The following is a 27,048-nucleotide window of genomic DNA, read 5'->3' as shown; positions in this document are numbered from 1 at the left end:
TTAAATTGCATGCCTTCAGCTACTGCTGACTTCAGCTTTGACAGGGGCACTTCATTCTTTTCCCTTGCGTTTCTCTTTGCTCTTTAGCCCTTGGCTTCTTTGAGATGCTCATTCATTTGAATAAAAACATGGATCACTCTTACCCATCCCAACACCCCCCACCCCACTTCCCTCTGGTCCTTTATCTCCTTGTTTTGATTACGGGGTGTTGAGGGGGTGGGGGCAGTGAGAGAACAACGTTGCTTTTCATTCCCGGAGTCCACCCGGTTGCGCTCTGCCCACCGTGGAATAACCAAGTAGAATAACGCAGGGCAGGTTAATTACTCTAACGGTGAGCAGTGTTCACTTCGGGAAATCCGTCTCTGCAAACTTTGGTCCGCAGTGGCCACTAGGTTTTTGCCCACAGTCCCGCCGACGGCGGTGGGTCACGCCGTCCGCTCCCCGGGGTCCTGGGCTTCCCGGGCCCTCCCCGCCGCCGCCGCCCGCCCGCGCCCGGGGACGCGCGCCTGTGCCCGGCCCCCGCCCGCGCCGCCGCGCCGCCCGGGAGCTGCCTGCGGTCACCGTGCGCCCGGGTGCCCGCCGCTGGGCAGCGAGGAGCGCGCGAGCCGGGAGGCCAGCCCGACCCCGCGCCCCGGGCTGGAAACTTCCGCGGGCGCCCAGCCTGGGCTCTGGCGCAGGGCCGGGACGGGAAAGGTAAGCAGGGGACCCCGGGGGCACCCCGGCTGCCGCCTGCCCGGAGCTGTCTGCACCCGCGCGCTCGGCGGCGCTGGGGGGGTGGAAATTGGCCCGCACGGTTTCTGCCCGGGTCCTGCCCCGGGGTCGGTGCCAGCGCCTCGTCGACGCGTGCCCCGCAGCCCGGGGGTCGCAGGGGCGCCGCGCCCAGCGCTTGGAGGATTAGGAGTCCCCCTAAGGGCCGTACGTCTGCCGTGGAGTATCCCAGTGGAAACGGTACCCCCGGTTCTTCTCTGGGCTCCACTTTGACCCAGGCACCCAGAGCCCCAAGCAAAGGCCGTCTCTTCTCAGTGGGTGGGAAAACCGGTGCCAGGGGCCCTCAAGTCTTAGTCTTAGCCAGGACTTTGCTGGCCGCAGAGGGCCCGGTCTGCGCGATGGACCAACGCCGTTCGGGCCAGGCGAGAAAGCTGACCTGTTCTTTCTGTCTGGGAATCCCAGTCCCCTGCCCCTCTTCAAAAAGGAGGAAGAGAAGAGAAGAGCAAAAGAAAGAAATTAGGAGCCCTCTCAAATGACCTCAACACCAAGGTCGATTACAGGGTTTAAAGGATCTGTATTTTTGGTTTAAAAAAAAAAAAGAAAGAGAAAAGAAAGGGGGAAAAAAGGCACACAATCAAAATACATTCACGGGGCTATGACAAAAAAAAATAAATATCTATTTTTTTTTTTTTTTAGCCAGGAGACATTTGCAAAGGGTGAAAAGTTCTATCTAAATAATGAATGGAAAAGTGGACTGAGAAACTCACTTTTGCTCATAAATTGATTTAAAACTTCTGTAACGGGACTGTCTCCTTCCCACCTCTCCACTTTAAATCTTGTAGGAAGGTGTTTTGAATCTGCAAGCCTGCCCGTTGCAATCGAGTTTTATGGCAGCCTAAAAAACTTACTGCTGCTTGTTTATATTAAAAGTTTGTTTTGTGGTATTTTCAATCTCCAAAACTGTTGCCTGAATGTAACAGATGTGACAATCCAAACTGTCCCCTGCTGTGATTGTACATGTTTTGGCATTATTTTTTTATGTCAATAAAAAAACCAAGTATCATAGAATACATAATTAAAAGAAAACTGTCTTGTAGAGCCCTTGTCTAAGAAACTGTGTTGGTCTCTTAAAATGTTTGGGATTCAGATATTGATTGAAGTCTAGAGTAGGACATTATCTGTCATAAATATTTTACACATTTAATTCTGGAGACTTCTAATAGTTGAATTTCTTTAATGTTACTAATGTCTCAGAACAGCTGAATCACAGTGCATTCTGTGCTTGTAAATGGTGACATTCTGTGCTACTAAATAAAAAACTGGCTACGAGAGACCAAAATCCTCTACTTCTTACCACATGAGTAATAGCATTGACACAGGAGCAACTAGGCCTCTGCTTATTTTGAAACGGTCTCCGAGAAAGATGAGGAATGGTTCTGAAGCATTTGCTGCTGTGAATGAGTGGGACAAGTTTTAAGCAACACCACAGGCAAGAAGTTTCAAAACTGCTTTGGAAAGTATCTGTGATAGGTTTGCCAGCCAGCAAATGGCAGGTGAATCATTGTCTCTAATTCTGCTTGTTGATCAGCTGGGACGATGGGCATTAGAGAGTAAGTAAGAATCTGCTTGCAGTTCATGGAAGGGGATCTTAAATTCTTTGGGTTTTTGAAAGAGAAAAGGAAATGTTTTTCCGTCTTATCATTATGAACAATGTGAAAGTCACCATAGGTATTTGTTAATTGCTAATTTCTAAATGATCACAAGTTGCTCACTTAAAGTTCCTATAACAATGCAGGAGTCTCTTCCAACTCACAGACCTAAAATGAGATCTCATTTTTTTTTTATTCTTCAACCGAAATAATAATAAACTCTAGTGAGTTACTCACATGTTTTGAAATTGGGGTTGAGTTCCAGAGGGACAGCAACTGCCTGAGCCTAGGAACCTCTCTGGGTGTCCCTGCGTCTCCTCTCCCACCCACCACAATGCTGCCCATACTAGCAGCTCACTGAGTTGACTCCAAGATAGGTCAGCTCACGTGAGGCTGGTGCCTGGGACAGTCAGAACACGGCTAGGCTCAGCGTTCCCCAGGAAAGGTGTGTGCTTGCTCAGCAAACTGCAGAATGAATAATCGGTTACAGTTCTTGCTTTTCATTTCAAAAGCAAAACCTTGATAGTTGTTGAGTCTGGGTATTGGGCATGTGTGAATTGTTTATGTATTATGTATAATTATGGATGAAATTATATAGAGTTTCTCTGTTCTTTGTGTTTAAAATCATAAAAAAAAATTTGTGTGAGCCTAAAATAGGAGGGAGAGATTTTTTTAATCCTGCATCTTGTTTTCATTTGCATTACGGGGTAAGGAGTTGGGTCATAATTGACTGCTCAGGGCTTGCTCTTGACTCTGTGCTCTGGGATCACTCTTGGTAGTGCTTAGGGAACCACATGTTGTGCCAGAGATCTGAACCAGGGTCTTTCTTTTGCAAAGCAAGTGCCTTAACCACTATACTATCTCTTTGGCTCTTGCATTTAAAAAAATTATTCAATATGGCCTCAAAGGATAAATGTATATAGAGCAGTATTGAGAATAATCTGTATTTTCAATACTTCATTTTAATAGTTTTATTACAAACATGTTTCAAAATATAACAGTGTTGATTGTTAATTCTACTGGGGATGTTCATTGATTTTTTAATCTGTTCTTTGAAATAACATTTAAATTTTTAAATTTCATCTTATTTTATAAAATCATAAAATATTTAGACAGTTGAGACATATACAAAGAAAAGGTAAAAATATCCTTCCACTGTCTAAAAAAAACTCTTTAACAATAAGTGAAGATAATTCCTTAAGTCTTTCTTTGCATTTACACAAGTAGAAGAATGTAGAACATTAGTATGCAATGTGCTGCTACATGACTTAGATAAAGTTTCGGGATTTCTTTTTTTTCTTCATTGAAGTGAAAGCTCCATGAAGGTAGGAATATATTGTATTATTGTGTCTATTAATTTAAATACTGAACATTTGAAATTTAATCACTCATTACACTAATATGCTTATTTTAAAAGTGTTATTCCAATTCAATTGATACATTAGGTAACAGTTTGAGCATAATTCACAATTAGCATTTGCCTATTCATCCAGAAACACCAGGTGAATGCATTAAACTGCCTCTAGTTGATTTGGGCTACATAGGAATATACAAAATGCAAATACACATTTTAAATATTTATCAAGTGCCCTGGCTCACTGCACATTATTCTGCAATGTTGTGTTTTACTGGGCCAGAGAGAGAGAGAGAGAGAGAGAGAGAGAGAGAGTATTGTGGATAGGGCAATTGCCTTGCACAGGGCCAACACAGGTTCAATCCCCAGCACTGCATAAAGTCCCTTGATCCCCACTAGGAGTGATCCCTGAGTACAGAGTTAGAAGTAAACCCTGAGCACCACCAGGTATGGCCCCCAAACAAAAGATTGTGTTTTGCTATTCTTTCACACTTATTGAATTTCTCTAAATGAAAACCTACTAATTTAGTCCCCCAAGCATGTCCCATCATTTTGAATAAAAACAAAACAAAACAAAAAAATGCCAAATAGTGTATGCTAAAGTATAGCTTCAATCTGAAGAGAAATTTAAGTTAACCAGATATTTGAAAGAGTTTTTATGGTGCTTTTTGTGCAGCAGGAATAAGGGAACAATCTATAACATGGGTCATGATAGGCAACACCACAAAAATGAAGGAAACTCTAAATGGCTGGAATAGCTTCAGCTACAGTAAAATCAATAGCAGCAATGCAGAAAGAAAGTGAAAAGATGAAAAGATTGTTGAGCATGTGAACTGGGAGCCAAACAGTAAACAAGCTTTTCTTCCAAAGAGAAAATTTTATCTCAATGTGAACACCTTGAAAGGAAATCAATCATCTTGAAAGGAATGGTCACAGCCTGCTAAAATGTTTCTTTGAGCAGGAGGAGTGGTGGTTTTGTTTAGTGGCTTCAAACACTGCTGGATATGGGCTATATGTTAATTAAACAGGAACTAAATTGAAAAGATTATAGACAAATAGAAGGCACACGTGAACTTAGAAGATATATTTTCCAGGATTATACTCTAACTTAAGTAAATACAGAAAAACTAAGTTCATTTGTCTTGGTTGGGTCTTTGGTAAGCTTAGTGTATCTAATTTTTATTTACAGTAGGAAAAAACTGTTTAAAGATCCACAAATCCATCTTCTCCTGAACTTTCCTCAGGAAGCACAGATGAACTTAGAGCAGCTAATCAAAAGTGAATGGCTACCTGTTTGTGCCTTTATCCTTTCCCAGGATCTAGAGAAGTCAGAAGGACTAGAAGCCCAGCATGGGGATTATGTATCTAAAGCAGAGATGAGGAACATAGAGCAATCAAACTGCAAGCTTAAGAAAGAAGTTTCCAGAGTCAGGGCAATAGTACAGCAGGGAGGGCATTTGCCTTGCATGCAGCCAACCTGGGTTTGATCCCTGGTATACCATATGGTCCCCCGAGCACCTACAGGAGTAACCCTTGAGCATCATCAGCTGTGACCCCCTCCACAACCCCTCCCCCCAAAAAGGTTTCCTTGAGAATGAAGCTTGGTTCAAAATGAACTAGAGAGTGATGAATGGGACCTTCAGTCTGGTGGGACCTTCCCTCCTGTATATTCTGGCTTGAAAGCTTACTGGTTCTTGAAAGATATTTAAGTTTATTGAATCTAAGAGAGATGAAAGTAAGGATGTATTGATTTATTCTTGCAAATCCAGGTAATAGATTCATACTGTACATTAAGCAGTATATTGTGGTGGTTGAAAGAGCATATATTGAAACCAAGGATATGGTTCAAATGGTAGAACATAAATAATTACATGTGTGAGGCCCTGGTTTTAATGGTACCAAGAACTTATCTAGCATCATCTGGAATGACCCCTAACCCCCAAGGATTGCAAGGAGTGCCCGTTTTCTATCAGAAGACCATAAACTCTCCTTCTTAAGACTGAACCTGTGTTCTATCATTTTTGTATCCTCAGGCAACCAATTTAACAACCCTAAGCCTTACTTTTCTCATGTGAAATGGAGACAATGAAACTACCTACATGAGAAAGTTGTGACACTACTTAAAGTTCTTAGATTTAAAGTTCTTAGAATTGTACTTGCCACATAGTAAATACTTAGTAAATCCTGGGAGTTAGTGTGACAGTGGCAGTAGTAGTAGTAAGGTTACTACCATCTGAGAGTTGGGGTGACACCAGGCCAGAGTGATAGTACAGCACATAGGGTGCTTGCCTTACACACAGCCAATCCAGAGTTGATTCCGTATGATCTCTTGAGCACTGCCAGGATCTCTGAGCATGGAGCCAGGAGGAAGCCCTGAACACAGCCAGATATATTTCCAAAATGAAACAAGATGACACCTAAATATCTTATTAATTTCCCATTGCTAAAATCATCTAAACTTGATTGAGTTACTTCTTTTTTTGTTTTGTTTGTTTTTGTTTTGGGGCCACATCCGGCAATGCACAGGGGTCACTCCTGGCTCTGCACTCAGGAATTACCCCTGGGGTGCTCAGGGGACCATATGGAATGCTGGGAATCGAACCCGGGTTGACCATGCGCAAGGCAAATGCCTAACCCGCTGTGCTATCACTCCAGCCCCGATTGAGTTACTTCTTAACCAGAAGAATTCAAGAACCATTTGTTTTGAATCTTATGGGCTGTATTTTGAGTGTTAAAATACACTGCTAAAACATTAAGTGTTTGCTCTCTCTGTATGACTTAATTATTATACAAAGAACTGACTGAGCTGAAAGTCAACCAAAGAAACAGGGTATTCCAGGAATTTTGGAGAGTGTTATGAATCACATAATTTTTCTGGAAATGGCCCATGTGTTCAATTGCTTAGTGTTGAGGCCACCTGGCTCCATCAAAGGAAAACATAATGTAGTCCTGGGAACTGCTGTGAATTAAATGTAATTCCCAGGGCACTCCATTGTATCCTGTTTTACAGGAACTATTGAGGAACTGTCTCATCTAATTTTCCTGATTTAAATCAAGCAAAGATTGAGTGTCTTCTGTCCTACAAACCCATGTTCCAAGTTCATCATAGAATGTAGGTGACTAAATCCATGAATAAACTCCTGTGGCTAGTCCTCAAGCTTTATTGCTCTGTAACAAATCACAAACTGAGTGACTTCAAATAACACACGTTTATTATCAGGACATTGCAGCTCAAGACCCTAGGCACAGCCTGAGCTGCATCCTCTGCTCAGGCTTCACACACTGGCAATCAAAGTGTCAATCTACAGAGGACTCGTCATTTGGGGTCCAGGATCTTTCAAATGTTTCAAGGGATTGGCAGGTTCGACCCCCTGTAGTTTTGGACTGAGATTGGCATTAGTATAGTAAATATTTTGTGCAGGGGACGGGGTTATTATTTTTTTTGAGGGGGGTTATTGTGAGTTTTGGTTTGGGGTCAGACTCAGCAGTGCTCAGGGTTTTATTTTTTTCTGGCTTTGTTCTCAGGAGTGACCTATAATGCTGGGAATTGAAACAGTGTTGTCCACACACAAGGGGAGTGCCTTAACCCCTGTTCTCTCTCTCCAACCAGGGAATTTCTGTTAGCTCCATGAGACTGCTTACAGTCTTCTCCTGATGACCCCCACAGACCCATCACAGTAGGATGATGATGGCTTTATCTCGGGCCAGTAGGAAAATGTGCTCCTGATTTCCATTCTGTCTCTAGATAATGTTGCCTAAAGAAGGATAGCAAGTGTTCCGTCCTGTAAACAGATTCTGCTCACACTCAGGGGAGAGATATTCTCCGGGGCAATAGGGCAGGAACCTTAGGGACCATCTTAAACTTTTGTCTGCCCTTGGTTATGAGAACTCATATATGGCTGAAGATAATCAAGTGTGATTTTAGCTGAGATGGGGGGATCAGAAAAGTCCAACAAAGCCCGTAGTCATGTCCCATACTATCCATGTCTTTATTTATTTATTTATTTAGTTAGTTAGTTACTTATTTAGCTTTTTGGGTCACACCCGGTGATGCACAGGGGTTACTCCTGGCTCATGCACTCAGGAATTACTGTTGGCGGTGCTTGAGGGATCATATGGGATGCTGGGAATCGAACCCAGGTCTGCCACATGCAAGGCAAACGCCCTACCCACTGTGCTATCGTTCCAGCCCCTCCATGTCTTTATTTTTAAGGAACCATGACTACAAAGCTTTCAAGAACAGTTTTGGATAGTCAATGTTCCAACTTCAAACCTACCACCAGTTTCAATATCCCTCCATCATTGACCCAAGTTTCTCTCCCTCTCCGCACCTGGCCTCCTTACCAAACCACTGAATTTTTCAGGACCTTGGACCAATGTTCATATGTTATTTCCAGTTCATCTCCTCATCCCCACTGCCTCACTCCCTTCTCCTTTCTTGGCTTTCTCGTTTCTGTAATCCAGGGTCAAGGGTTTTCCATTATGTGATACCTTCCATTCCCTTGTCCTCTCACTATGTATATCCCGTCCAGTATTTGCCCTTCTCCCTCTGACTTCCTTCACTTAACCTGATACTCTCCAGTGCCAGCCAGATGGTAGTAAACTACATTGTTTCATCTTTGCCTATGACTGCATAGTATGCCATTATGTGTATATGACACAACTTCTTTATTCACTAATCTGTCATTGGTGTAATGCCCACAAGTCACAAGGAAAACCCAAATCCTCCTTGAGAAGAAAGATCAAAGTCTAGTCCAGCCAAAGAACCTAGCAGATCATGAAGAAATCAGAGTGTTATGACAAGCAAAGGCTGGTCACTACACTCTATGGAATATAGGTCATCAAATACAATCATAGGTTCAAACACTATAAGCTTATCCTTCTGGTATTTCCAAAGTATTCTATGAGTTACCAGCAAAAAAATGAAATGAGAAAATGAAACCATGTAATATAATTGCTAAGGGAAAATTAGAGCCTTTCTTGGTAGCCAATCATGGCATTGGCCACCTATGTAGGCAGAAACCAGATGGAAACTCTATGCCTTGGATAACATCAGACTGACTATAGAATATGAATATTATAGCCAGCATCATTTACATTTTTATCAACTTTCTGTTCTTAATCTTAGATAATTCTTCCATATTTATACACTTTCATATTATACATATGGCACTGTTTGCACTGCATCCTGCCAAGTCTTCTCATTTCCTTTCTCTGCTCCTTGAGACTATAGACCAGCACTGTGCAAGAGGACTCAAACACAAGCCCCATATATATTTTTTCATGTTCTATTAGCAACATTAAGGAAAAAGACGAAATGGGTGATATTGATTTTAACAATATATTATTCAACCCAGAATTTCCAAAACATTATCATTTGTAACATGCAATCAATATAAAGCCTATTGAAGACATTCTTGTCTTTGTATCAAGTCTTTGAAGTCTACTGTGTAGAGTACATGTTGGTTCATCCCAGCAGCCACTTTTGAGGGTGCTCGGCAGAAGGCAGACTGTGCCCTAAGGACAGCACAATTCTAGAGTTTTCCATTCACTTGCACCATCTTCTCTCTGTGTCCTCGCTTTCTAGATAACTTTGCCAACCCATCTTTGTCCAGAGTTGTCCTGTGCATAAGAATCCTAAATATCTCTTCTTGTCCTGCCCCTCACCTTCTGCTGTGAATTCTGTTGCTAGTTATTCATGGCTAAAACTGGGTTCCCATTCCTCTGTTTTCTTTCCTAATTTGGGGATCTTTAACAATTCCAATGTCTTCAAACCTTCTCTGTTTCTGTGTCTCAAAATGCTTCTTCCTTTCATTTCTACCTCACAGTCTGATTTTATTCACACCTTTTTATGGTCTTTTCTAGTTCAAACCATTGATTTAATCACTGGTCACCTCTCAATTGGATTTCCCTACTTATTAGACTGTTTTTCTCAAGATTATATTCAAACACTTCAACCTGAGCATTTTTGTCCTTATCATTGAACACTCTATTTTAAACAGGGAGTAATATAGATATAGATACAAAAATGACCAGCAATTAAAGTCAATAGTTTAAAAATACACATACTTGGACCTAAGGATGTGGCTCATAGTATAGCACACACTTTGCATGTATGAAGTCCTGGTTTTGATCCTGGACACTGCAAATGAATAAATAAAAACATACTCTATGTTCATTTATTTCAATATTATTTAACTATATGCCCCAACTTAGAGTAAATTAATTATGACATGTTTAAAAGTAAGAATATACATCATGGTTTATACAACATGATGAAAGCCATATAGACAGATAATAAGGATCCTTAAATCTCTGAACCTAAAGGGTGCACTTCAGACCATCCTATTAATGAAAAGGTCTTCAAAATAGACACAAGCCTTGAGCTCTCTTTGAATGAAGAGTGATGATGAAAAAATGCCTTTCACTTTGGTAGGGTCCAAAAATGGGAACTCACAAAGAGAACATGTGTCTTTTCATCTTCCTAAAAATATGGATTAAAATCCACATCCTTTTGTTCTGACATCTCTTAAGCCCACCTTTTTTTCCTGTCTCTTAACTCCATAGTTTTTAGGCCAGGTTGCACATCAAAATCCTTGGGTTATTTTTGAAAAAACAAAACAAAACAAAGAGCCAGTTCCTAGGCAACAAAGGCATTAAGTGAAGAAGTAAGTAATCTCAAGAGCTGGGTCCCACTGTCAAGACCTGTAGTTTTGTCCCTATGCTCAATGTTTTTGGTCCATGCCTAGGATAATATTCTGTTCCCTCTCATATGAAGCACATAGACTTATGTCATTTTAGAGATTTAAAATACCTCATGTTAGTTAGCCTCACTATTTTACCCAGGAAAACAAGTTTAGGGAGGTTGAAATCACACAGTTGTTGAGAATCATGCCAAAGACTGGAAGTCCCCCTGAATATAACATCATGGAGTAGGAGGATGCTAATACCTGCATGACAATTCATGGACAGACAAGTCAAGACCAAAGAACACTACACTAAGTAATCAGCCGGGAAGAACAGTCATTGTTCAGCCAGGAGTGTATAAAACGAGACCCTGAAAACAGGCAAGGATAAGCCAGGTTATTAAGGATTACATAAAATAATGTTTCTTAACCTTTCATATGCTCAAGAGTCTATGGGGATTGGTAGCTGGAGCTATACTACAGTGGGTAAGAAGTTTGTTGACCCAGATTTGATCCCCAGCATCTCATATGGTGCCCCAAGCTACTCAGGAATGAGCCCTGAGCACAGAGTCAGGAGTAAACCTTAAGCACTGCCAGTATGGTCTCAAAACAAAACAAAAGAAAAAAAAGAATCAACTGGTATGATTCTTAGAAATGTGCCTTTAGGCTTTCTTTCCTGGTACAATAATTTGTGTTAGGGACAGAGAAAGGGCATTTCTACAGGCCTCTCCGGGGTTCTGTAATAAGTGGTTGAGGATACCTACTAGGAGCACTAAACATAAAGGTAGAAGGTATTTGTTGTCTCCCAATAGCTGACTTCTTGGTCTTTGGGTTGGTATAGCTGGAGTCATAGTACAACAGGTAGGGTATTTGCCTTGCACACTGCTGACCTGGGTTTGATCCCTGGCACCTCATGAGATCCCCAAAAGCACAGAGCCAACAGTAAGCCTGGCTTACTGGTGTGGCCCCCAAACAAAAACAAACAAAGGAATGGGTTGCTTATAAGCCTATACCTACAAAGAGGAGAATTCACAAGATAAAGATTTGCGGGTCACTTTTATAGAAAGTAATCCATTTAGAATTTATCATTTAAAGAGGGAGAGCAACCAAACATGACCATTTGTACTTCTGCATTTGATTGCATCTCCTTAAAGGAAAGCTTTTTTTCTGCACTGCACTGCACTGCAGTGCACTGTTGTCCCATTGTTCATCGATTTGCTAGAGCAGGCACCAGTAACGTCTCCATTGTGAGACTTGTTACTGCTTTTGGTATATCGAATACGCCACGGGTAGCTTGCCAGGCTCTTTGTGTGGGCGGGATACTCTCAGTAGCTTGCTGGGCTCTCCAAGAGGGACAGAGGAATCGAACCCAGGTCAGCCACATGCAAGGCAAACACCCTACCTGTTATGCTATCGCCCCAGTTCTTATTTTTATTCAATTTCTAATTTCTTTTTTTCCCTTTTTTTAAATTGAATCACCATGAGATACATAGTTACAAGGTTGTTTATGATTGGGTTTCAATCATACCATGTTCCAATATCCATCACTTCACTATTGTCCATTTCCCACCACTAATGTCCCCAGTTTCCCTCCTGCCACCCTCTCTACCTGCCACCCCTGTCCCTACAAGTCTGCCTCTATGGCAGGCAATTTTCTTCTTTTTCTCTTTCTCTTTCACTCCTCTTTCTTTCTAGGTTTTTAAAATCTGGTCTCCTAAATGACTCAGCCTTGTAGCACACGATTTACAAAAACAGTGGTAATATTTCTATATTATTTACAAATTTGCCAAGAGTTTTCAATGAAAATATTCTCATTTTATTCTTCTAGTACCTTTAAAGTGGATAAAATAGGGGATATCACATCTTCTTTACTGATGAATAAACACGCCTGGTTCATTTAAGTAGCAGGGATGAAACGAAAGCCTACATTTTCTAAAACCTGGCACCGTGGAAGCAGAATGATGTGGTTTAGAATAGAGTCAGGCAGACTAGATGGAATCCTAGTTCCAATATTAGCCATGTGACCTTAAACATTTACTTAGGTTTTCTGAGTCTCAAGGTCTCCTGGCTAAGATGGAGATCAGTGTACCCTTTTGGGGGTCATTGTGAAAAAGAAATAAAATATTTTCAAAAATATGTTTGGCATGTAGTTGCTGAATCAGTGTACCATCTTGAGAATAAGCAGAATAAGTCAGTTTAGGTGCAGCCACTGAACTTTGAAGTGTGCCTGTTAAGGTGGCAGGCATGGGTGATGGGGCTGGTGGTGGCTGGGGCATGGCAGCAGGAGGGAGCGTGGCAACACAGGTGAAGAGAGTTGATACTGGTGGGGGGATTGGTGTTGAAATACTGTACGCCTAAAACTCAACTATCAATAACTTTGTATGTCACGGTTCTTTAATTAAAGAATTTTTTTAAACTCAGCTTAAGTCAATGATTACTTACCATATGGAACACATACCAACGTTGGGGTCTGATTCCAATTAATGAGTAGAATATTGACGGAATTTTGATCTTCTGGGTTGCCTAGCAACCCAGACTAACTCAATACCACAAGCTCCTAGAGTTGTTGTTTTTAATCAAATCAGGAATTCAGCTGCACTTAGGGAGCTCAAGGTTCTAAGAAGACAAAAGGAGTTCCTAATGAATCTGGAGTTGCGCCAGACATTTTAAACCCTTGTATCCCAAAGTCTTGGCGCCTTTGTACTGAACCCTCCTGAGGCTGTGATCCTCCCCACTTCTGTTCCCTTGGGTGACAGAAGATGTTCAAACATCCATTTAAGGAGCAGAGAATAGGAAGGAGAAGGCAGAATGCTCACACCACTGTCTACTCAGTCAACACTCTTTGGAGGCCAGAGGTCACACACACAAAAACGCTGGCTTTTACCCTTTAAACGTTTAAGATTCTAGAAAAGGAAAGTAGTCACTGCTTAATAAGAGCAAGCTATTTTATGAGGACTTGCTATGCCTATGTATGTATTCTAGTAAGTGTTATGGGGTTGAACAGAACTATCGGATGTAACAGGTCTTAAATATCCACTATTAGGATTATTCTTTTCCTGCCAAACCAGTCCTGGCCGGCTTTCTCACTTTGGTCTTCCTGCCCATTAATATCATATTAACAGGCAGGCGTGAAGCTGAGCAGAGGGGGACATGCCTTTAGTGTGACTCTGCTGCCTCTTTCACCTCTTTCACCTAAAGAAAGTGACTTTCCTCACCTTTCACCCTGCTTTTCTTATCAGGTATCTAAACCTGATGTTTTAGATGCTGCCAACCTCATAGCGATAAGTGTCATGCTATGAGACAATAAGCGTGTAAGTTCTGATTAGACTGATGTAACTCCTGAACTAAGTCTTCAGTTTACCACTGAGTTTCTATTACATTTTATTGAGCATCCTCCTGTCTTCCTTTACAATTCCCTTTACCTTTCGAACTCAGGGCTTTGCAATATCAAGAAAGGAAGGAGGAAAGGAAGAGAGGAGGAAATTTGTGGAGACCGATGTTCTCTGGCCCTTAATTTTGTCTCCATCCTTTGTATCTTCTGTGCTAACTTCTTTTGCAGGAAAGATCAACATTATTGCTTAAGAAATCCCATGTGTCACTTTGACACTTCAATATTTCTTTACCCGAAGACAGGACTTAAGGCCTGCAGGTCTGAGTGGCAGGCATTTGGTCGATGAATCATGTTCAACATTCATATGTTGCTGCTGGCCACAGCAGGGAAACAGCTATGCTCATCACCTGTCCCTGTCACTTCTTCCTCTCCTAATAAAGTTCATCTGTTTTGGTGACCGAATGAAAACACACCAAGGGGAAAAGGTTGGGTGTGAGGTAATTTAATCAGGGCAGGTCAACACACTGGGCTGAGTAATACGGTCTCCAGGATAGGAAGGTGGTTTGGAGGCAGCTTAGTGAAACAGATTTCAGCTGGAAAGGGCCGGAAGGAAGCAGTTTCTGTCCTTATCACCTTGGGTCATGCTCCTGGAATGTCAGGTTCCCAAAGTCAAGATTTTAAGAGGACAAGATGCCTATAAGCTTTTGAATTTCCCTTTTGAATTGTCACCAACGTTTTGCATGCCCTTTCTGCATTAGCGTCATTTTAACATTTTGTGGAAACTTATAAATTTTTAAGGAAGTTCAAACCAAGGTTCTGCATTCTCCTAGCAGGACTTTTTTAATATTGGCTTTTGTGGCTCTGCTTAGTTTCCTGAGGAATTGATTCATTTAAAATACCCTGGTTTTAAAAGTGAAACAGCAGGGATACTGACATTTGCAGTCTGGTATTTCTGACTTCTCACTATTTATTGTATTTTTAATTTTTTCCCCCGTTGTTGTGAATATCCAGGAGTCTATAATTTTGTGTTTTGTTTAAAGGGGAGAAATTGAACCTGTTCAGTGTGTCGGCCTGCCTTGAATCTCATCATCTTGCAGAGTGATGGCAGAGGTGATAATTAGGGGGATGCAAAATGCTTAAAATCCATTTGAAAGCATGTTGAGAAAAACTGTGGCTGTAAGTTATGAGCCTGCCTTACTATTTTTTTTCTTTTCTTTGTATTTTCTTTTTTTTAGTGACTCACTTTGCTGTGGTCTTTTTATTGTTGGAGGCAGAGCTTGCTCTGTGCTCAGTGTTCTGGGTATAATGCAGTGCCAGGGATTTGGGGATTGAACACGCACAGCGTGAACCCTGTTCGTCGAGTGATTTCTAGCTCCTGGTTGTGTTCTTCAAATTTTCTCTTGCTGGGAAAAAAAAATCCACTAAGGTGAAAGACCAGGAACTTCCTCAAAATCCACTTTTTTTTATTTCCATGTCTTATCTTTTGTGATCATGTTGTTGCCTCCCCACCTGTTTTAGTTTTGTTATGCCATCTTCACCTTTATGTGTCTATTTTTCTGGGAGAAAGTTTTGAGATATCTGATACTTTATTAACTGATGTTCTAGTAATTTATCTCAAGAACAACACTAAATAGAGCACACGGGTTAAAGGGTTTTGGGCTATAGTTTTTGAATGTACTATGGTTTAAAAATCTATTTAGTGAACATTTTACATCGGAGCCATTTATTGTTAAGAAATGTGATGGTAAATGATACATATTCTCCAGCTCTGTCATCCTGGTTAATTCTCTCCTGACTCAGATCATGTATTAGCATTTTTACCATATGGCTGAAAGGGTAGAGAATATATGTGTAGAGGAACAAGTCGGTAACATTTTTGACCATCTGGTAAATAAATGTGTAAGTAGCAAGAATTTTAATATTGTTTACTTAGTTGTACAGATGTAACCTTTAACCTGAAATAGCCTCTACTACAACTGAATTTTTTTTCTCAAATAATCACAGTTTAATTCATTAAATATTTCACATTGCCTTTAAAATATGACCTCTAAATTATGTTCTTATGTTTACTGAAAATTAAATGTTTCACTTTAAGACACCGTGTTTTATAATACTCTTAATGATAGGGTTTCATGCACAATGACAGGGTTTCATGTGGTTACATACCAGCACCACATCCCCAACCAGAGTCTCCACTTCCTTCCACATTGTTCAAATGTCCTTCTACTCTGACCTATGTCTCTCCCCCTCTTCCCCCCTCCCTCCCACACTGTGTGAGCTTTCTACTGGAGACCATTTCTCAGTTTCTATAGCCTTTGGGCAGTTTTTGTTTCTTTATATCTCACCTCTGAGAGAGATAATTTTGTGTCTGTCCCTCTCCTTGAATATCTTCACTTAGCATGATAACCTCCAGTGCATCCATGTAGTAGCAAACTGCATAATTTTATCTTTTCTTACAGCCAAAAGTATTCCATTGTGTACATGTACCATAACTCCTTTATCCACTCATCTGTTCTTAGATGACTTATTTCCAAATTTTAGCTCTTGTGATTAGTGCTGCAATGAACAAAGAAGTGTAAATGTCTTTTCTGAATAGAGATTTTGTGCCCTAGGGATAGATGTCTAAAGGGAAGTACAATTCCTAGTTTTGTTTTTGGTTTTGGTCTTAGGGCCACACTCAGTGGTGCTCAGGGCTTACTCCTGACTCTGGATCAAGGATCCAGAGTGCTCAAGGATCATTTCTGGTGAGGATTGGGTGATGACATGTAGTGCCAGATGTTGAACCAGCATTGGTCATGTGCAAAGCAAGTGCTGTGGTATTGCTCTGGCCCCACAATTCATATTTTTTTGAGAAGTGTATATGTTACTTTCAAAAAGAGATGGACCCGTTGATACTTCCATCAGTGGTGAAGAGTATTTATTGACCCTTGAAGACTCTATAATATGCTTCATTTAGGAGCCAAAAGGTGCAAACTTTGCATGTGACTGACTCTGGTTTGATCCCTGACACCACATGGTCCTCTGATCACCACCACTGGTCACTCCTGAGAACAGAGCCAAGAGTAGTCTCAGGGCACTGTTAGATGTGCCCCCTCCCCACCAGAAAAGGTAAAAATAAAATAAAGTACCTAACTTAAAATGTCTTTCCTCAATGCCCACATGATTAGACCCAGATACAGACCTGAGGGCTGAAGTTATGCTTTGCCATTGACCACAGTTGTGACCTCAGAGAAATTAACTGGACCCTCTGGGCCTCACATTCTTTGCCTGAAGAAATACTGATATATTGTCAGCAGCATCTCTCAAAGTGCTAGCCATGGAGAATTGGGGATGTAGCATCAAGCTCATGTGGTGAGCTCAGTCAACATTCCAAGTCAGAGGCTTATCTGCAAAAACAGTGAGTTTGGGAACATCTGAGGGGTCTACATTTCAAGTGACTGTCTCACGTGATTCTGATTTGCACTGAATTGCTGAGGATGATGACGTTTATTTCCCTTCAAAGTCAAGTAAATAATTCTCACATATTAAAATATTTACAATGTATTAATATTAATAAGCACAATTCTAAAATACACTTTTTATTAATTTATTCTTTTATTGAATAACTATGTGGAAAGTTACAAAGCTTTCAGGTTTAAGTCTCAGTTATACAATGCTCGAACACCCATCCCTTCACCAGTGTACATATTCCACCACCAAGAATCACAGTATACCTCCCCCACTCCCCCCCACTTCCCCAGCCCCCCACCCCACCTGTGTAACTGGTAAATTTCACTTTACTTTCACTTTACTTTGATTACATTCAATATAAAATACACTTTTATATTATGGAACTGTAGCACTTTGACACACATTTGTTCTTAAGGCCTCATCCCCCATTGGCCAAACTTGGCAGTCTCTGCTCTCAGAGATCACTTGTGATCACTTGTGACAGTGCTTAGGAGACCTTTGTACTAGCTTTCCTGCCCTTTAAATTTTCTTTGTGGAAAATAGGCTGACAGCATACATAAGCAATGCTGCCAGTGCCACACACCTCTCAATTCTTCTTGTTTAATTGTTTCTCTTATTTTATTTTGTTTTCTTCCACAGAAACTACAAGATATCTATGGGGCCATATCTATACCAGCAACTTAGATGACTTGAATGAGTATGGGGTTCTTAGTTTTTCAAGATCCACGTATACCAGATCCTTCAGCACAACTGCTGTGTTCAGGCTTTCTCTGGTTTTGTGAAGACTGAGCAAAAGTCTGACGATGGGAAGTCAGAAGACTTGATTTCTTGCCTCAGCAGCACCCAGCCTCACCTGAAAAGTGAAGCAGAGAGTAAGATAGCCATGGCCGAAAACTCAAGTTTATGGAAGAACTTGATAGACGAGCATCCGGTCTGCACCGGATGGAAGCAAGAGGCTGAAGGAGCCATTTATCACCTGGCCAGTATTTTATTTGTAGTAGGTTTCATGGGTGGCAGCGGATTCTACGGGCTCCTTTATGTCTTCAGTTTGCTGGGGTTGGGTTTTCTTTGTTCTGCTGTCTGGGCGTGGGTAGATGTCTGTGCAGCCGACATCTTTTCCTGGAATTTTATATTGTTTGTCATCTGCTTCATGAAATTTGTCCATATTGCTTATCAAGTTCGCAGCATAACCTTTGCCCGAGAATTCCAGCTATTATACAGCTCCATTTTCCAACCTCTGGGGACCTCTATGCCCATCTTCAGAATCATTGCTTTGAGCTCTGATGTGGTGACTTTGGAAAAGGAGCACTGTTATGCCATGCAGGGGAAAACCTCCATTGATAAACTCTCCTTGCTTGTTTCAGGAAGGTTCGTACTCTTGCTGCTTGCATGGTTTTTCTCTGTAGTATTATTGGTCTGTGTTTCTTTCCACTACATTTTCCCCATCTCTGAGTATCATAGTTCTAGGATGCATTTAGCACTCAAGGCTTGAGAACGTCTTTGACATATGAGTCATGGACTCATTTGGAGTCCAAGATATCATTTTCTTGAAGCAGGAAATAATCTAAAACCTTACTTTTTCTTTCTTAGTAATCAAATGTATTGTTTATCTGAACATGCTGTTTGTTTTCAAGCTAATCACTGCAAGTGAAGAAGAGGGTAATCGCAGCTTGTTGGCATACAAAGTAATTAGATTAGACTCTGATATGGCATTCTTTAAATAAAAGGGAACATTTAATTTCATAATGATCAATTTTTCAATAAATTCTAGTAATTACCCACTTGCTAAGTTTTGAAAATACAAAGTTTGGGGAGGAAATAATAATGTGATCACTCATGTATTTAGAAAAGGTTAACTATTTCATTTACAAAGATATTTACAGTGGTATTCTTTTATGTTTGTTAGTGTTCCCTGACTTCATTTAAAATCCAAGTGCAGTGAAATGCTTTATTGGACTATAATAGAGTATAAATGTACAGCTTGATGAATTTTCAAAATTTTTTACTCAATATTCCAGCATCTTTTGTAGAAACAAGTCTGTGAATCTTAACCATTGTGTCACTTATTGTAATGTATTAATCTATTACTTTGTCCTTCCGGTTTTTTTTTTTTTTTTGCTTTTTGGGTCACACCCAGCGATGCTCAGGGGTTACTCCTGGCTTTGCACTCAGGAATTACTCCTGGCGGTGCTTGGGGGACCATATGGGATGCCGGGGATCGAACCCAGGTCGGCCGCGTGCAAGGCAAACGCCCTACCCGCTGTGCTATCGCTCCGGCCCCTTCCTTCCGATTTTTTTAAAGCCAAAAAAAAGTGGGGCTGGAGTGATAGCACAGGGGTAGGGTGTTTGTCTTGCATGTGGCCGACCCGGGTTTGATTCCCAGCATCCCATATGGTCCCCTGAGCACCACCAGGAGTAATTCCTGAGTGCAGAGCCAGGAGTGACCCCTGTGCATTACTGGGTGTGACCTAAAAGGCAAAAAAAAAAAAAAAAGCCAAAAAAATGATCAGAGGTCCAAAACTCTGTTCCTCTCACTGCCCTCCCTGCAACACCCCCCACCCTCCATTATGTTTTCTTTCTTCTTCCTGCATAAACTATGTTCTTTGTGTTTGGGTAGGATGCGGGTGACAGTTGATGGAGAATTTCTGCATTACATTTTCCCCTTCCAGTTCCTGGATTCTCCTGAATGGGACTCCCTGAGGCCCACCGAGGAAGGCACTTTTCAGGTAAAGATAACCAGATCACACAGTGAGCTCCACTTCTTGTAAACACATAAATGAAGGTTGCTTAAAACCAAGAAAACTGGGGCCGGGAAGAGAACTCAAGGGTTCGATCATGTGCTTCGCAGGAGGCCTAGGCTCAGTTCCAGTGTCACTGGGATCACCATCCAAGCACTACGTTGGGAATAGCCCACAGCACTGCTGGGACTGAGTGTCACCCCAAAACCAAAATAAATAAGTGAGTTGATTGAATTATTAAATACAAACCAACAAAACATAACATGCCTGACCTCCCAGTTCTATGTAACTCCTGCTGATGAATGCCACTTTGTCAGGGCAGCAAGATGAAGAATGGGCTTTATGTATGACAGAAAGGGCTCCGTGATAAATAGGCTTTCATTTTTATTTCCCTATCCACATATTTGAGAATTAAAATCTAACTTATTGATATTGAACTAGAAACTAAAATGTCTGCTATAATAGTTCTTAAAGACACCAAGAACAAAAATCATATTAAAAAATCAGTGATTAAAAATCATTTTAGGATTGGAATATCATGATGTTGAGTAGTATTAGAATTAATGTGTTAGGGCATACAGAATTTATAGTAGATTCTATATAGTGGCTTCGATATTTTATGGTATAGTTTTCCTGTGAATTAATACCTATGGTATATATGTGCATTAAAATTCCTAGACATATGGAAAAAGATATAAATAATTCTATTTTGTACTACAAAAATTGTGTTAGAGTTCAATGTTTGTACTCTTTAGGACTGAGTTGCATATATTTGTCTCATATTAATCAGATTTATTATTTTGTAATAATAGAACGCATTTCTCCCTTCAATACAAAATGCAAAACATACCTGAACTTAGGAAACAGATTAGTTGGAAATGGGGGTAGTACTATGATACTGATGTTGTAAATTACACATATAGTGTTTTGTAGATGGTAGATTACTAGGCTTTCTTAACTTAAAAAATATAAAGTGACATTCATAAAAATTGTTGTGGGCTGGAGAGATAGCACAGCGGGTAGGGCGTTTGCCTTGCACGCGGCCGACCCGGGTTCAAATCCCAGCATCCCATATGGTCCCCTGAGCATGGCCAGGGGTAATTCCTGAGTGCAGAGCCAGGAGTAACCCCTATGCATCGCCAGGTGTGACCCGAAAAAAAAAGCAAAAAAAAATAAAAATAAAAATCGTTGTGCAAAAAAATCAGTGGCAGAATTTTTTCACTTCCTAATATTTGCTTTTTTATGTGATTTTATTTCTTTTAGGTTACCCTCACAGCAGAAACGGATTGTCGATATGTGTCTTGGAGAAGAAAAAAATTATATTTGCTCTTTGCTCAATATCGTTACATCTCCCGGTTGTTTTCAGTTTTAATTGGCAATGACATTGCAGATAAACTATATGCCTTGAATGATAGGGTATACATAGGGAAAAGATACCATTATGATATTCGGTTACCCAACTTCTATCAAATGTCCAGTTCAGAAATGTCCAAATCACCTGATTAAACATTTTCAGAAATCTAAACACTACTGTAATAAACGACATCCCCATTTGAAATTTTATAATTATATTTTTAAAAAGACTTCTTCATTCCCCAAAGGAAAGAGCAAAATACAGAAAACTGAACTCATTCATATTTTTATAAATCAAACTTATAGGCACGATATCATTGTCTGCTGTTTTACTCATCTCAACTTGGTCATTGCATATCAATTTTGCCAGCTTTAATTGTATTTCTTATCAGAACAAGTGGAGGGAGGATGTATAACTACAGGCAATTGGCTCTTTTCTGTATCAGAACTGGGAGAATGAAATTTTGCATTCTCTAAAATTTTCTCAGATTTATTCAAATCTGTCATCATGCCCTATGGAGTTCAGAGTTGCTTCTCAAGAAGCAGCCGGCAAGTATTCTCAGCACGACTGGGTCACTACAGTCCACAATGACATTTCCAGAATTCACTTTTTCTACAACCTCTGGTGAATGCAAGCTGTATTATTGTGATATGCAGCGATTATTTATGTTAAATGTGAAGTTACTTCATATGACTATCAAGTAGAATAAATGTGAGATCATCATATGTCATTCTTAAAGGCTTTTATTGTCACCAGTACTTCATCTGCTTTATCTTTGCAGGGACTTATTTTCAAGAAGGCATTTAATGAAAAACATCGTTGCATAATTACTAAGTAAAAAGAATTCCATGAGTAAATATGAAATGTGTTGCACCATATTTCAACTTCACAGGTTCAACAGAAAAGGAAAGAGCGAGTGGTTGGTCTGGATGCTGAGGGTTGCAGAGTGAAGACTCCCCCCAGCACACATGGGAGTCTTTATGAAAAAGAGAATAAGAATGAGATGGAGCCTCAGCCACAGACCTGGGCCCTGTCTGTACAAGACTGACTTTGAAGGTCATGTGCAGGCCACCTTCTTTGGTAGAAAGATAAATCATCATACATTCACCAAATGGGTGTGAAGCGCCAACAATGGCTCCAGGGGCTGACTTGAGTGAGCACTGCAGAAATTTTAGGCAACTAAAAAAGATATTCAGTCCTCATAATGCTTGCATCCTGGGCATGAGGGAAACAGACAATAGACTAAGTCAGATTTGTCTAGGATTAGAAAGATACAGCAGCAGGATAAAGATAAATCAGGGCGGGTGGGTAGGAAGGGGCTTTGCTGTATGAATAAGGTGGGTGAGAAAAGCCTGAGTGAAAAGGTTATGTTTGAGGAAAGGTGAAAGGAAGAAAGCATGTGGATATCCGGAGTGGGGAGAACAATATCCGCAGAGGCAAAAGCAAATGAGGAGGCTTTTAGGCATGACGACTGGTCTATTCTGGGAGCTGTGAGAAGACAGTGAGCCTAGAGCAGAAGGAGTGTTAGGAAAGATTGGAAAATTGGGTATAAGGACTTTGACTTTCATTCTCAGGCTGGCCAGAGACTATGGAGGATTGGGAGGCTTTTAAATAGAAAAGTGATGTGATCTGCCCTGTGTTTTAGAGGGATTCTGATAGCTAGCCTCTAGAGTAGGTTGGAGGGGAGCAGGGAAGGCAAGGGTCCTGGAAGGGGAGATCAGTTATTGTGATCACTAGACACTGGAATGGATTGTTGGGTAAACCCAGATGAGTTCAAGAGAATGATCTGAACTGGGAGAAAGATTTGGGAGTGTTTTCATAGATGGTCTTTCAAACCGTGAGGTCAGTAGGTAAAGTATTTACCTTGCAATGCATCTGGCCTGATTTTGATCCCCGACATCTTACATGGTTTCCTGAGTGCCAACAGGAGTAATTCCTGAGTGCAGAGCCAGGAGTAACCCCTGAGCATTGCTGGGTGGGTGGCCCAAGAACAAACAAAGAAACAAAAACCCGAACTATAAAACCAATGGGAGAGCCAAGGAAATGAATGTCTAGCATAAGAAAAATTTTCCAAAGGCATTTCTTTAGGATAGTATATTGTAAAGATAGGGAGCTGTAGAAAGATGCCCAGGAGGGAAGAGAAGGAATGATTGGCAAGGGAGGAAAGCAATCATTGTGTAGGTCCAAAAGGTCAGGTGAAAGAAAGTGTTTCAAAGAAAAGGGAGCAATAACTGTCCTAGATGTGGCAGATAGGCCAAGTGTGACAGGTCTGAGAATAGCTTATTGAGTTGGACACATGACAAGCACTGGGGAACTTGATGGGTTATGCGGTCACTGGGAACCAGTTGCAGGGATATGAGAGGCAAGGAGTTGGGAAGCAAGTCAAAGTCAGATTTTCAAAAACCTCTGAGGGTGAGGCAGGAATCACCAGCAGTGCTTAGGTGTCAGGGCTCAGCCATACTGGGCCAAAGAATTTGGGCCTGATGGTTCAGTGATTGGGCTGGGGGGAATGGCCATGGGGTGCTCTGGGCCCAATAGATTCAAACGTGGGGTCTTTGCATGCAGAGCATGTACTTCAGTCCTTTGGACTAGCTCCCCAGTTCCTTTTTAAGAAGTTTTGATGGCAAATGAAATAGAAATAGTAGCCTGAGGTAGAAGTAGGATTGAGAGAGAAATTGCTTTTAATGCAAGAAAAATAATGGCATGTTAGCAGGCTGATGGGAGTGATCCCGAAGGCAGGCCTGAATTGCTGGAATAATGACCTTGAGTGAATAATGATGGGATCTGGTGACCTTCAACATAAACTAGATGTCATTTTTCTTTATTCAATTATGTCTTGTTTTATTTATTTGGGGGGCCTACCAAGTGGTGCTCAGTGATTCCCGTCCATCAGGGCTGGTAGTTCAATGCAAAGAACTGAGGTTGTGGTGCCGCTCAGGCCCCATAGTCGAGGATTACCCAGGCCACCCCAGAGATGCTGAAAGGACCATATGTTATGACAGGGACCAAATCAGAGGCCACAGCATACAAGGCGAGTGTCTTAACCCCAGGACTATCTCTCCCACCCTGTCATTTCTTCTTTTTGTGGGGGTAAATGATGGATGAGCACTTGCAGGCAGTGCTTGAGGCACCTTTGGTGCCAAGGATCAAACCTTTAAGCATTAACTTGGACAGTTAGTCCTTAGCAAGTGAGGAAGGCAGAAAGCTGGAAGTGCAGTTGCTGGCAAGTGGTGAGAGCTTGTGAACATTGTCTCATGATTCTTCCTATTTTCCAGTGCCATAGAAAGCAAAGTCAACAAGGAGAATCGGGGGAGGGGGAGAGGATTGGGATCACGTAAAGTGCCTTGCTCTGTGTGTATGTTAGCATCTGTAGTTCGTAGGATAATGTGACAAAGCCTGAATCCATCTAGAAGAGCTATCGAACTATTCAAGGTAGGTATAAACTAAAGGCATAGTAAGAGTTCATTTCTTCTCATGACTGGCTGTTAGGGCAAGTTTCTCTGAGCAGATGAAAGGGCAACTCTAGGCCTGGTGCAATGCAAGGCTTTCTGAAAGCACATACTGGCTGGCCAGCAGGCTGCATAATGATCTCGGAGAAAATCGTTCCCATGAGTCATTAGAACTTTATGTCACAGAGGAGCCGGGGAGATGCCTCAAATGGTTGGAACACATGTTTGGCAACTGGGGGCTCTGGATTCCCTCCCCAGCACCTCATGGTCACCTGAGCCACTGACTTATGTGTCAGAATGGTCACTGATCACCTCTTAGTGTTGCCCAGAAAACAAAAACAGATGAAACACAGAACTTCCTGAGTAGAAGACCAACTTAGAAGCAGCTAATACTTTTTTATTTTGTTTTGTTTTGCAGGGCTGCTCTCGGTGGTGCTCAGGCTTGGCTCTGCAAAAAGGGCTTACTCCTGGTGGGGTACCCGGGATCAAACCTGGGTGTGCCACATGCAGGGCAAGCCCCTAACCCACTGTATTATCTCTCTGGCCCCATAAGACCAGCTAATAATTTAACTGGGGTTTCTTTTCAAATTGCTTGCTAACCACGAGCGTCAATTAAAGCGAAGTCAGTCACATCAAAATAAGATGTAGTTTTTGGCTCAAATGTGGTGGTGGAGAGATTTAAAAAAAATTACAGATATGTTTTATAAAAAACCTTACCCATTTTATGAAGAGGAGGAAGGCAAACAAACATAAGAGAACAAAGGGATGTTATGAAGCATCTCCACACTTGTCTGTAGGGTTGTGACCATCCCTCTAAGTATCTGTCATTTTACTATACTGTCATTTTTACACTAGTTTGCACCCATGTTTTCTCACTTCAAGAAATAAACAATTGTTGAGATACTATGCTGACCTCTGTATTTATTTCATAAGTTTGGTTTAAAATGTGTAGCAAACTACATTTTCACATCTCAGAATACTTTAATGAGCCCAGAATAAAAGAAGGAACTATTGACATACTGGAAAAGTTCTTTTGAAAGTGCAAAATTACAGTGTATTTAAAATTTAATTTCTATTAAAAATTAGCCTCACTTTAATCTCAGTCTAATTGTTTCCAGCCCTAAGTTCCTTTGATTCTCATTTATCATAATTATCACAAAGGTGCGATAAGATAGAAAACCGGTTGCTTTCCTGTGTAAAAAATGTTTTATGGCTTTGTATGTAAGACCTGTGCTTGCATAAATAAACAAAGCACCTTGCTCAAAAAGTAGTAAAAATTTCAAGACATAATATAGCATCATGTGAGCTGGAGACCCTTTGTAACTGCATAAGTCACATGCTTACAAAATTGGTGAGGCCAAGGGTTGTCCCTAATTCTTGAAAGATGGCATGGGTGATTGCTTTGCAATTTTCTATCCTAAATGTCATGACCAGAAGAGATTCTGAAAGGACGTGTCTGACATAAAGTCAGGGGCTGGGGTGGCGTGGGAGTGGTGGGAGGGATATTGAAGTCATTAGTGGTGCAAAATGTACACTGTTGGACGGATGAGTGTTTGATCATTGTGTGACTGAAACTCAATCATGCAAGTTTTGTAACTGTATCTCACAGTGATTAAATTTAAAAAAAAGACAAAGAGATTTGGAGAAATAGCACAAAGAGGAAAGGGAGTAAGGATTTGGCATAACTGAGCCCACAAACTCCTTCTCTGCTCACCAAAGCAAGCCGAGCTATTGGAATCTTCTTGTACAGCTTTTCCTGATGGACATTTAGAAGCTTCTAGACCCCTGGGGAAGGGAGTGGGGAGGTTGTTCCTTGGAACCTGCTTTGACCTCTGTGCCAATGTAAGGGACCATGTGATGGGCTCTGGACTCTGCAGCCCTCGAAACTCAGTGTACTCAAATTATTCTAAAGAGGAGCAAAGGAAAACTCTCTTGCTTTCCACACAGCTGGCTGAGAGCCTCAGGATGACACACTGTGACACTGCTCGAACCAAAGGACAGGGTTAATCATCAGATCAGCTGCAAAGTGAAATTCCTTAACTAAGCTGGCAAGAGTCATAAGAAAAGCATAGTAGGCAGATGGCATCAAGCAATACATTAGACAACATTCTATACTTGAGACTCCTAGTTTTGACCAAGGACGCAAATTATACATATGTATAAATGTGTATATGTTTTAAAAGAAGGAAACTAAGCCAGAAATAGTGTTCCCAAATAAATACTACTTTTCAATAAAAGATAATAGTAATATTTTTAAAGTTGGAGAAATGGTACAGAGAGTAAATTGTTTGCCATGCAAGTGACCTACCTGGGTTTGATCCATGGCATC

The 27,048-nt window shown here is 41.1% G+C and overlaps 1 protein-coding gene across 3 annotated transcripts; it reads left to right on the top strand.

Moving 5' to 3' along the window:
• Positions 1-249: 249 nt before the first annotated feature.
• Positions 250-25,623, top strand: POPDC3 (popeye domain containing 3). 3 transcript variants are annotated; one of them, XM_055136961.1, is made up of 4 exons: positions 250-331; positions 17,818-18,546; positions 19,796-19,904; positions 21,180-25,623. In XM_055136961.1, exons 2-4 carry the CDS (start codon positions 18,062-18,064, stop codon positions 21,420-21,422), a joined length of 837 nt encoding a protein of 278 aa, XP_054992936.1. In that variant the 5' UTR covers positions 250-331; positions 17,818-18,061; the 3' UTR covers positions 21,423-25,623. The 3 variants fall into 3 exon arrangements, with proteins under 3 accessions (XP_054992936.1, XP_054992934.1, XP_054992935.1); XM_055136959.1 differs by lacking the exon at positions 250-331 and adding an exon at positions 518-693; XM_055136960.1 differs by lacking the exon at positions 250-331 and adding an exon at positions 2,181-2,318.
• The last annotated feature ends 1,425 nt before the right edge of the window (positions 25,624-27,048 follow it).

Source organism: Sorex araneus, chromosome 4 (assembly GCF_027595985.1).
Source record: "Sorex araneus isolate mSorAra2 chromosome 4, mSorAra2.pri, whole genome shotgun sequence".
Lineage (NCBI taxonomy): Eukaryota > Metazoa > Chordata > Mammalia > Eulipotyphla > Soricidae > Sorex > Sorex araneus.
The sequence above is the reverse complement of the archived record's forward strand: the minus strand, read 5'-3'. Positions and strand labels throughout refer to the sequence as shown.

Excerpts from the sequence above, each read along its gene's own strand:
- POPDC3 (XM_055136961.1), top strand. The coding sequence starts at position 18,062 with ATGGCCGAAAACTCAAGTTTATGGAAGAACTTGATAGACGAGCATCCG. Across the intron at positions 18,547-19,795 it reads TCCTTGCTTGTTTCAGGAAG|GATGCGGGTGACAGTTGATG; the intron begins GTTCGTACTCTT and ends GTGTTTGGGTAG. Across the intron at positions 19,905-21,179 it reads CCGAGGAAGGCACTTTTCAG|GTTACCCTCACAGCAGAAAC; the intron begins GTAAAGATAACC and ends TATTTCTTTTAG.